The 12,357-nt window shown below is 45.7% G+C and overlaps 1 protein-coding gene across 1 annotated transcript in view; it reads left to right on the top strand.

Moving 5' to 3' along the window:
* Nucleotides 1–10,848, top strand: part of LOC126427409 (uncharacterized) — a 284,724-nt gene extending 273,876 nt beyond the window's left edge. The window contains exons 14-15 of the mRNA XM_050089779.1: nt 1,265–1,472; nt 8,851–10,848. Coding sequence (XP_049945736.1) covers nt 1,265–1,472; nt 8,851–9,035 — 393 coding nt within the window. The 3' untranslated portion in view covers nt 9,036–10,848. The remainder of the gene's footprint in view (nt 1–1,264; nt 1,473–8,850) is intronic.
* Nucleotides 10,849–12,357: the final 1,509 nt, after the last annotated feature.

The following is a 12,357-nucleotide window of genomic DNA, read 5'->3' as shown; positions in this document are numbered from 1 at the left end:
CAGGACGCGAACCCAGAACTTTTCACTTTTGGATGGCAAAAGCTACCAAAGTACTACGAATGAGCTACCAGAGTACGACTCACAAGCCGTCATTACAAATCTACTTCCAGCAGAACTTCATCCCTGAGAAAATTGTGGGACTAGCACTCTTGGAAGAAACGATATTGCAGAAACATGGTTTAGCCACAGCATGGCGGATGTTTCCAGAATTAAGACAGAAAGGAATCACAGACACTTGCTGCGAGTGAGCATTGAATGAAATTTTAAGATTTTCTGCAACTTGAAAATTCGTGCCAGCCAAGGATTCGGACCCAGATCCCCTGCTTAGAAGGCAGATGCTCTGACACTAAGCCACCTGGACATAGTGGCCATGGCCGCTGCATAGACTATCCTAGCACACAATATGTCAGGCCCAAATTGTCGACTTACTGGCACACTGTTAATGTAATCCGCCTTGTCCATTCTCCTCATTACTCGCAACATTTGAAAAGACACATATGTCCGAAAGAACTGACACCCCATATATGTATATATAATTAAAGCGAGATAGCGAGTGGTCTCTTCAGTGCAGATGCACACCAGGCTCAAACTCTTACGGCTATTGGCGAAGTGCTGCGAGTAATGAGGATAATGGGCAAGGGGCACTACGTCAGTACTGTGTTATTAGTGAGAATTTGAGCCTGATGGAAGGTGCGCTAGAGTAGTCCTTGCAGCTGGGATGACCAGTAATCAGAGCATCTGCTAGTAAACAGGGGACCCGGGTTTGAATCCCAGTCTGGCACAAATTTTCGACTTTCTCCACTGATTTCAATCAATACCCACTCGCGGCCAGTGCCTCAATTCTGGAACCCCCCGCCCCAAGCTGTTGCTAATCCATGTCGCATCATGCCCTTTCTTCTAGCAGTGCTAGTTTGGTATGTTTCACATCAAAACTTCTGTGAACTTTGGAAGGTAAGAGATGAAGTACTGGCGGAAGTAGAGTTGTAAGGACGGGTCGTGAGTCGTGCTAGGGTGGTTCTGTTGGTACAGCAGTTGCCCACGAAAGGCAAAGGTCCCGTGTTCGAGTTCCGATCCGGCACACAGTTTTAATCTGCCAGGAAGTTTGGCCCTCACGAGAAGGGTCCGTTGCCAGTGGACTCGCCAAATCCATTATTTACTGCCAAACGAGGAGTCTGAAGGCAGCCGCAGAAGAGAGAGGGAGGTACCCGCAGCGTTTCGGCAGGGACGAGGGCGCCATCATCACGAGGGTCTTTCCCGTTCGCAGGAGTCGAGCCCGGCGACGGCGGCGGACGCGCTGAGCAAGCTGCGCCAGCGGCCGCGCCTGCGCGTGCAGCCCGCCTCCAGGGCGCCCGCCCCCGCCGCCCCCGCGCGCCGAGGCCTCCCGCGCACCGGCGCCGCGCTGGCGCGCAGGCCGGCCGCCCCCGCCGCCTCCACCGCCGCCCCCGAGGACGCTGAGGAGCACGAGGCGCAAGGTGAGCGACTCCCTGCAGATTAAATCTGGTAGCTTTCTCTCTGATGGACTCGCAGCACTTATTACGAGGGCTATCCACAAAGTACATTACGTTTTGGAATTAAAAATAAATAAAGTATTGGAATTTTTTTTTATTATATACAGATGAAAGCCACACTTAAATACTACTTTTCTACATAGTTGCCATTTAAATTAAGGCACTTATCGTAGTGATGGACGAGCTTGGAAATTCCTTCGTCGTAAAATTCGGCCGCCTGCGCCTTCAACCACGTGGCTACCTCTTCTCGAAGCTGTGCGTCGTCATCAAAACGCTGCACAGCCGACCACTTCTTCATTGCTGGGAATAAGTGGAAGTCGCTCGGTGCCAGGTCGGGACTGTACGGCGGATGAGGAAACGACTCCCACTTAAAAGATTCGAGAACTTCACGAGTGGCATTTGCCGTGTGGGCCCGGGTGTTGTCGTGAATCATCAAGATCTTTGAGCCCAACTGTCCCCTGCTCTTGTTCTGTATTGCTCTTCTGAGGTTGTGCAGAGTTTGGCAAAACCTTTGAGAGTTTATTGTAGTGGCTCTTTCCAGGAAATCCACAAAAATCACACCTTTTCTGTCCCAAAAGACAGTCGCCATCACCTTCCTTGCCGACATTGTCTGCACGCATTTCTTGGGTTTTGGGGGGGAATTTGTGTGCCCCCACTGCATTGACTGCAATTTTGTCTCGCAGTTCACATGCTTAACCCATGTTTCGTCACCAGTAACGATGCGATCGAGTAATGAGTCGCCATCTTCCTCGTAAGCGTCCAAAAACGCTAACGCTGCAGCCATTCGCTGATTTTTGTGAATCTCTGTCAAGATTTTTGGTATCCATCTTGCTCAAAACTTGTGGTAACCGAGCTTTTCGGTAATGATTTCGTGCAACAAACTTCGTGAAATTTGTGGAAAACTCATAGAGAGTTCCGTTATGTGAAATTACGGTTTTCACGGACCGCGGCATCGACTTTTTCGACAAGTTCTGGAGTCTCTATGCTGGGTCTTCCACTTCGCTCTTCGTCGTGAACGTTAGTTCGGCCATTTTTAAATTTTATGACCCACTGACGCAATCCACCTTCAGTGATTATGTTGTCCCCATACACTTCACAAAGCTGCCGATAGATTTCTATCGGTGTACAGTTTTTTGCAGTCAGAAACCTTATTACAGCACGCACTTCACACTTCGCGGCGGAGATTAGCAGCAGCTAGACTAGGGGGTTAACTGTCTCCTGTGCAGAGGGAGCCATTAGCATCACAACACTACAGGTTGCATTTCACTGGTGTCATTACCAGGAATCACGGGCTGCTCCAAAATGGTGTCATACTGCACTGCAGTACTGCACTGCCATAGATTACTGTCATCAGTTAGTATTGCAGCAACCTAAGGAGATGTGGCATTATTCCAATGTTTTGGAGAGACACTGCAGTGTTACTAATGGTGTTGTATCGTGGGAAGAAATCAGCTTATACATCAGGTCACGGCTGCTAGTGACTGAGTGAACTCTGAGGCCACAATGGTAGGCCACCCACATCCTGCATCCTCATGTGTTACCTCTCATGCGACAGTATCACAGTACCATTTTTCAACAGAACAATGCTCGGCTATATGTGGAATGTGCCATTGTGAATTGTCTGTGAGGCACTCCAGTGACCAGCAAGATCCCTAGCTCTACCTCCAGTGGAGCGTTTGTGGGACCAGTTCAGATGTCACCTCTGTTCCAGCACGAACAGCCAGGATATCAACCATCAGTTAGGCCCACCCCTTTAGCCGAGCAGTCTAACGCACGTATTTTCCAGAGAGGGAAGGAGCGCCTGTCCCCGGCACGAATCCGCCCGGCGGACTTGTGTCGAGGTCCGGTGAGCCAGCCAGTCTGTGGATGGTTTTTAGGCGGTTTTCCATCTGCCTCGGTGAATGTGGGCTGGTTTCCCTTATTCCACCTAAGCTACACTATGTCAGCAATTGCTGCACAAACAAGTTCCCCATGTACGCCGTACACCACCATTACTCTAACACGCAAACGTAGGGGTTACACTCATCTGCTGTGAGACGTTCCCGGGGAGGGGGAGTCCACTGGGGGCCGAACCGCACAATAACCCTGGGTTCGGTGTGGGGCAGGGGAGGGGTGAAGTGGACTGCGGTAGTCGTCATGGGGTTGTGGAGCACTGAGGCTGCAGCGAGGACAGACCCTCTCCATCGTTTCTAGGTCCTCGGTTAACATACAACAATCAGTTACAGACGTTGTGGCGGGGGGGAGAGGAGGGGGAGGGAACCTTGCGTCTTGCTTTATGACACCCTTCCCAATGGAATCAGTGCATACATCGAGCCCAGAGGTAACGCAATGTCATAGTGACAAATCGCCTCATACTGTAAATTTGAGCCGAGTTTGTAATCACTGAAATAAAATCAACGTATCCTCTCAACCAATGAAGTTTCATTTCAGTTTCTCCTCCCTTCCCAGTTTTGTTTTTCTGTCAGGCGATGTAGTTCATCCCTCTAGGAGACTTACCAAATAAGAGCAATAAAGGCAAATGAGGAGGTCCAGTGTGCAACTTCTGGAGAGGCCAGTCTCAATTCTTCGCCAGCCAATGGCGCAGCTCCCAGATGCACTACGGCAGGAGTCTTAAGGGTTGTAGGCGAAACATTAGTAACGACAGAAGTGTGGGTTAGGTTTTGATCAGTGCTGAACTAGCTGAATGATTACGGCAGCTGCTTTCATGAAGTAGCAATCAGGATTCCCGTCCCTCTCGGGCACATACAATGACGGAGTATAAATAGCAACAGCAAAAAATAATTAATGTTGAGTAATGAAATTCCGGGAATGCATTTGTCTAGGTAACATAACTAAGTCATTAACACTCAAAATTAGAAATTAACGTATGCCAGATGAGTCATCACAAATGTGAAATTAATAACCGGTGTAACCATCAGAACGTTGAATGCGAGCATGCATTCGGTTGAAGAGGTGCCGGATGTCAGTTTCTGGCATGGAGTTCCATGCTTATTGCACTTGTTCGGTGAATACTGCGACTGTTAATGCAGTTTGTCAATGAAGTGGGAGTTGTCCAATGATGTCCCGTATGTGCTCGACTGGAGACAGATCAGGTCATCTAGCAGGCCTAGGCAACGTCTCTACACTGTGTAAACCGTGCTGGGCTAAACGGCGGTAGGTGAGCGTGCGTTATCCAGTTGGAAAACACCCACCGGAACGCCGTTAATGAATGGCAGCACAACAGGTCGAATCAGCGAATTTAAGTTCAGTCTTGGAGGAGTCAGGGTGTGTAGGATAACAACGAGAGTACTCCTGCTGCCATACAATATCACACCCCAACACACAGGCAGGTGGGCTACAATGGCGGTAGGTGAGTAAGCGTTATCCTGTTGGAAAACTCCTCCCGGAATGATGTTAATGAATGGCAGCACAACAGGTCGGATCAGCAAATTTTAGTCTTGGAGGAGTCATGGTGTGTAGGATAACAACGGGAGTACTCCTGCTGTCATACGAAATCGCGCCCCAACACACAGGCAGGTGGGCTACAATGGCGGTAGGTGAGTAAGCGTTATCCTGTTGGAAAACTCCTCCCGGAATGATGTTAATTATGGCAGCACAACAGGTCGGATCAGCAAATTTTAGTCTTGGAGGAGTCAGGGTGTGTAGGATAACAACGAGAGTACTCCTGCTGTCATACGAAATCGCGCCCCAACACACAGGCAGGTTGATTGCAGGCCCTGAACTGGCTTCCTTCTAATCAACACACGACCATAGCTGGCACCGAGGCAGTACTAGCTGTCATCGCAAAACGTAACAGACCTCCACTCTGCCCTCCATGACCTCTAAAATGGCACTGAGCACTATGGGACTCAATTGCTGAGGTCATTAGTCCCCTAGAACTTAGAACTAGTTAAACCTAACTAACCTAAGGACATTACAAACATCCATGCCCGAGGCAGGATTCGAACCTGCGACCGTAGCGGTCTTGCGGTTCCAGACTGCAGCGCCTTTAACCGCACGGCCACTTCGGCCGGCCCATGACCTCTCGCTTGGCACTACTGAACTCGAAAATAGAGATATTTTGTGGTCAGGGCGTCTGGCTATGAGCTGTCCTGGAAGTAAGCAGTTTGTAACAGTCCGTTCTGCCACTGTGGCGCCCAACTTCTGCTCAGATTGCTGCTGCAGATGCAGTACGACTCGTTAGCGCCGTAGGCCGAAAACGATGGTCTTCCCTCTCGGTAGTGCTACGTGGCCGTCTGGAGCCCAGTCTTCACGCGACCGTACGTTCTCGCGACCACCGCTGCCAGCATTCTTATACAGCGATACATTCCTGCCAAGACGTTCTGCAGTGTCGCAGAAGGAACACCCAGCTTCTCGTAGCCCTATCACATGACCTTGTAATGATCCCGACAGGAGGGAAAAGAAGTATGGAAGTATACGATACTGAGGACAAATTACGATTTCTCAGTAAATTAAACTCAAATTAGTTAAATTTCGTATGGGTGCAATTATGATGCAATGTTTTTCAATGTCTTTAATATCTAATATTTCGATCCAAAAGAGGTTGCAAAAGCAAGGTACATTTATTTAAACTGTTTTAACACGAATATTTCATTAGGAACTGTTATGTTTTGCTCACATTGGCTTACTCAAAGTGTCAACATATGTGATTCACTACACTTAGTATGAAAAACAAATAAGTTTAATAATACTTTTGCTATGTATACTCACGTAATTTACAGGTTCTACTTTTAACCCGAATATCGTGCAAATGAGAAAGGTCATATTCAACACTTTGTACTCCAGCTATTTCACTTGGTTGATACTGGTAATTATTTGTAAAATCCACCATTTATGTTTTTAATCTAAACACCTGACCACCAGAATCATTCGTAACTATTTCATGTAAATAATTCATTTAATAACAATTTAACTGACTCTAAAAAAAGTGATAATTTGTTGATCTCTTTGGAAGGTTATATATAAGAGCACTGTCAAAAAACCGGCAGGCAGTTTGCTCAGTGTAGTTGTGAAAGTCACGTCGGTCAGTGTTTTTAGTGCCAGCTAATTCCATTGCATGTAAAGATGTGTGGATCGCAGAACCAAAGAGGTTGATGCACAAGATGTAACTGTTTTGTCAGAGATGCCATGTAAACTTTACGTGTGTTTTTCAAAGAGGAATAAAAACATGTGATGACTTCTATAAAACTACTGGATGTCTCCAGGCTTACCTTTTTTAAAAATCCGGACCTCTTATAAACATATAATCCCCTAGACAACAAAAGTGAAGAGCCATAAATTTTGTCTTTGAAACAGTATTATTCAGCGTTGTGATGACCACCCTGCGAACATCTTTGAAATGTTTTGATGAGAAGTTATATTCTCCTAAAGCATGCCACATTTTATTTACTAACATAAAACTGAATTTTCATCATATTAAGGCAGGGGGCCGTTATAACATCTTTGAAACTCAGTGGGGTGTTGATAATGACGTCTCTGCCGCTTTAAAGGCATTTTTGACTAAATTATATGAATATGGTATCTGCTCTTTCGGACATGTCCAAAAGAACGGATACCATCTCCATATAGTTAAGGCTAACTGGCCATTTACCTTACTCTTCTGTGCTGGATGCACACGCGTTCCCCGAACTCTTACGGGACTCGGTAAGATTGCCTGTCGCGACCAATGAATGTAATGGGCAGAGGCACTACGAATGTAGTGTGCGGACAATAAGCTGGGACTGTGGGTCTCACGGGGAGCGTGCAAGGGATAAATCCCTGCAGTCGCTCTATCCTCTGTGCCCTCGGTGGCTCAGATGAATAGAGTGTCTGCCACGTAAGCAGGAGATCCTGGGTTCGAGTCCCAGTCGGGGCACACATTTTCAACTGTCCCCGTTGATGTATATCAGTGCCTGTCGACAGATTAGGGTCTTGATTTAATTATCATTTCATTCTTCACTAAGATCAATTCACGTCGATTCTTAAAACTACCTATCGCTCACGACCGTTGCCGTGTTATTCAGAGCAAATGAGATTTACTTCCTCACAGTAGCCGCTAACGCCACTCTTACGCGACTGAATTTAAGTAGCCGTCATCTTTCAGATGTAGGAACACGGCTAACAACTCCTTCTTGGTGTTCCATATGCCTCAATGGTTCCTGCCAGTATCATTTCATGCCACTGCACCCCCGCAACTCCATCAGCATCGATACATTACACTGCGTTTGAGCGCACTTAACTCAATTCAGTTAACCAGGTTGGATTCCGGAGCAATATGGGAACACGCGAGGAAAGCCTGGGCCTACGACTTCTCTTTGAAGGTAGGTCAAGGATGGGCAAACCTACGTTTGTTGCATTTGTAGAATTAGAGTTTTTAATAGTGTTGATGGAAATACTGTCTTTGAAATTCTGAAGGTGCAGGGGTAAAATACAGGGAGCGAAAGGCTGTTTACATTTCGCACGGAAAGGAGACGGCAGTTGTAAGAATCGAGAGGGAGCAGTGGTTGGGAGTGAGAGAGGGTTTTAGCCTATTACCGATGTTATTCAGTCTGTACATTGAACATGCAGTAAAGGAAACCAAAGAAAAATTTTTGAGTAGGAATCAATGTTCAGGGAAAAGTAATAAAAACTTTGAGGTTTGCCGATGACATTGTAATTCTGTCAGAGGCAGGAAAGGACTTGGAAGAGCAGCTGAACGGAATTGAAATTATCTTGGAATGGGGATATAAGATGAGCATCAACAAAAGCAAACCGAGGATAATGGAATGTAGTTCAATTAAATCAGGTGATGCTGAGCGAGTTAGAGTAGGAAATGAGACAGTAGATGAGTCTTGCTCTTTCGGCAGCAAAGTAACTGATGATGGCTGAAATAGACAGGACATAAAATGTAGACTGGCAATTGCAAGAAAAAGCGTTTCTTAGGAAGAGAAATTTGCTAACGTCGAGTATAGATTTAAGTGTTAGGAAGTCTCTTCCTGAAAGTATTTGTATGGACTGTAGCGACGTGATGGTTAATAAATATTTTAGACAAAAAGAGGTTTTTGAAATGTGGTACAGCAGAAGAATGCTGAATGTTAGGTGGGTAGATCGTGTAACTAATGAGGAGGCTCAGAATAGAGCAAAGAAATTTGTGGCAAAACCTGATTAGGAGAAGGGATTGGTAGGTAGGGAGGGAAGAGTGTGGAGGTGAGAATCGTAGAGGGAGAACAAGGGATGAATACAGTAAGCAGGTTGAGATAGATATAGGTTGCAGCAGTTAACCAGAGATGTTTCACAGGATAGAGTATCATGGATGGCTGCACAAACCAGTCTGTGGCCTGAAGACCACAACAACAGTAACACAGTCCTGTACCTGTCGTTACAGAGTCAGCAGAGAAGTCGGCCAGCGAGGAGCCGCCCGCCCCCGCCGCCCCCGAGTCGGCGGACAGCGCCGCCCCCGCGGCAGAGCCCGCCCCCACGACGCCCGCCTCCGGCCTGAGCCGCCTCCTCGCCAAACGCCGGCCGCTGGTTCGCCGCCCACAGCCACAGACAGCAGCAGCTACGGCCTAGGCGTCCAGCTGTCTCATCTCGCCGCGAGGAGCCACAGTCGCACGTCTCACAGACGACCCCGACGATTCCCCCCCCCCCCCCTCTCCTCCTTCCCATAGCCCCCCCCCCCTCCCGGCACCTAGTCGACCCCCTCCAATCCGCCGCCTAACCCTGCCAAATTTCCCACATGCTCCTCCTACTGTGGGGGTCTCCCCACCCACTAGACCTACACACGAGTCAGTAGCAGACGTCGCAACTCGACCGGTGTCCCAAAGGCGATGATCACAATTTTGTTACAAACGTTGAGGTGGACCGACTACACAAAGCAGACTCGTCTCCAAACACTCTATATCATAATTAAGTTTCTCTCGGAGAAACATGCCAGATGGCACTATCCTATCCTTCCCAATCTCCTTATGTTCCACAGACCAGGTAGAATATCTAGCGGTTTGTGTCGAACACATCAGCGGTGGTGTCTACAGAAATCTCAAGTCAATAATGAGAGAAAGTTGAATATATCCATCTTCCATGTGCAGCCACAGCAGATCTGATGAATTGTCAAACCAGCACCTTCATACTTCATCAAACTTTATTAAATTCCTTCTACATCCAAACGACTCCAATTTACTCATTCTTTGTACAGACAGTGATGGCGTCTCTTATCAGTTCATTGGTCCTCCTCAACATATTACAACCAATTTCATAATCTTGAAAGTTGAACTCCATCTGTGCATAGTTTTAGCTTCTTATTTACCAAATTTTTGTATCACAGAATATCCCAAAACAACGTCCAGCTTCACTTGTAAAAAACAAATGGCACAACCTTGACTCTGAGATGGGGTTCAAATGGGATAAAACCATGGAGCTAGCGCTGACCTCACTCCACATTTAAACCCATAATCTTTCTCGAAATACGCAACCCTTATGCGTGAATGAAAGGCGCAAAATGCAAACAAGCACTAGCTCTTATGATCTCAAACTGCCGAAACGTGCAGATGCTTTTCACTCTGCCCGATTTACTAACTCAAACTGTAAATAAGTATACTGGTCTTCGCAGACGATATATAGAATTTGGCGTGGCAGGGGGCGTTGAGGACATCGACACAGCCTCACAGTGCTGTTCCCTTCAGAGGACTGGTGTGGCCAGCGGGGAATAGTACTGTCAGTTATTTCTACTGGAGGCTTAAAATCGTGACAGGAGAAGGACTCAGAAAATACACAACTCTCACTCTTGAAGTGACTGATGTAAAATTAGACCGCTCACCTGATTTTAACCCCGATGTTTACTGGTACACTTGACGAATTTATGTCATGACCATAGTCCTTCCTCTAGCGAAATCTTTACTTTTCAGCCTGCACAACCCGACTCTCCCTGCCCCTTACCTCAGCCCTGAAATGAGCCTGATGGACACACAAACACACACACACACACGCACACACACACACACTCACACACACACACATACTCCCAGATGAGGCACCACTGCATCCCACTGCGGTTCTCCTTGGACCCTGGCTATGAGGGACACACAGGTGCCCGTACTATTCCTCCTGATGAGCCACTATCCCGTCCCTCTCCCTCGTTACTGGGACCCCTATTATTACTATTACTATTATAGTTTTTGCTACTAGTACTAGCACCATCCACTGGCTGGTGTTCGTTTTTCTTGTGAGTGTGCAGCCCTACCCTGAGCTGCCAGTGTGAAAGTGCCAAGACTCTTCTTATTGTTTGTTTTTTATTGTCTCCCTCTCCTCATTATTTTTGTACATATTGTATTTCCACACTTGATGCATTGAATTGATTGAGAGGAATAAAACATATTATTAAAACTTACTTTGTCTCTTTACTTTCTCCTCTAAATGTTATGCAAATCTTTCATCCATAATTGGGCATTTTGCAAACACATGTTTACTTATATATTTTATATGGCAACATAAATGTCTTAATGCCTACTCTTACATCTAACCAGACATCCATAATGAGTGTACAATACAGCATGGGAAGTCCATGGTGAGTGCATAACAATAACAATAATATAATAATAATAACACAGTTTTAATATCTTCTGTAAGGCAATGAATATTGGTCAGATTCAACACATCCTCAGTCACGAATTTTTTTCATCCAGCTATTCATCACCCTATAGTCGCACCACTATCACCAGTAAAACTAAAGAAAGAAATCAATTTAATCAAAACTGAGGCCTTTAATAACGGTGGAAAAAAATTTCGAAGCGAAAACTAACAAATGAATCACTACTATAGGTGACGATCTGAATGAAGATTTTGATAGAGGAAAATGTGTTTCAGTACCTTACTTATGTAATGTATCGTATTAGATGCAACGTCTGCCGGCCGCTGTGGCCGAACGGTTCTAGGCGCTTCAGTCCGGAACCACGCTGTTGCTACGGTCGCAGGTTCAAATCCTGCCTCTGGCATGGATGTGTGTGTTGTCCTTAGGTTACTTAGGTTTAAGTAGTTCTAAGTCTTGGGGACTGATGACCTCAGTGTTAAGTCCCATAGTGCTTAGAGTCATTTGAACCATTTTTGATGCAACGTATAATAGTTAAAAATATGGCTGCGCTTTTCCACGAATAACACTTTAGAAAAAAATTAATCTGTAATTTATAAACTTAAAATTAACCTTTACGTAGCTCAGGAGCCTACAGAGTTACTTGGGGGTGATTTTCCGGTGTTTCATATCGGACAAACCGGTAGTGCCTGTAACATAATGATCAATTGCTAAAGGAGGAAGCTACTAATGTTCGTAATTATACTTTCTCTGAGCGTTTACTAATATTGGGGCACAATCCAAAAGGATTAGACGAATTGACGATTCTACACAGAGAGAAGAAATGTTGGAACTTGAGGTCTTCAGACATATGGTCAGTAACGAAGGCGTCATCTTACTCGAACAAGTACTGTTACGGAACAAAAGGTTCTTTAACCCCTTTAAACCACTTCTCGTAACTGTATGATGCTTTAGTTCATGTTCCGTTGGTTCATTTGCATTTCAGAACCGTTGTTTCTCCCTTTCTTTTACTGACTCTGTACTTTTTTAGTGCCAGAAGGCACTGTATGCAACATTATGTTTTGCAGATTTTATGTAAAGCACATTTCCTCCCTTTTTGCTTGTTGTAACTTCTTGATAAAATCCCACTACAGTATATTCTTTATTCGCAGCTTATTCTCGGCAAGTGCTTGTAATTAATCATTTGATTCATTTTTGCTAGATATTTCCATAGTAATTTTTATAAAAACTGTTTCATTATTTATTATTATTATTACACATTTTTGCCTCGAGGACAGTTATTAGCTTTGATTATTCATTTTTTTCGCTTTC

Source organism: Schistocerca serialis, chromosome 11 (genome assembly GCF_023864345.2).
Source record: "Schistocerca serialis cubense isolate TAMUIC-IGC-003099 chromosome 11, iqSchSeri2.2, whole genome shotgun sequence".
NCBI lineage: Eukaryota > Metazoa > Arthropoda > Insecta > Orthoptera > Acrididae > Schistocerca > Schistocerca serialis.
Note: the sequence above shows the minus strand (reverse complement) of the source record. Positions and strands in the feature narration are given on the sequence as shown.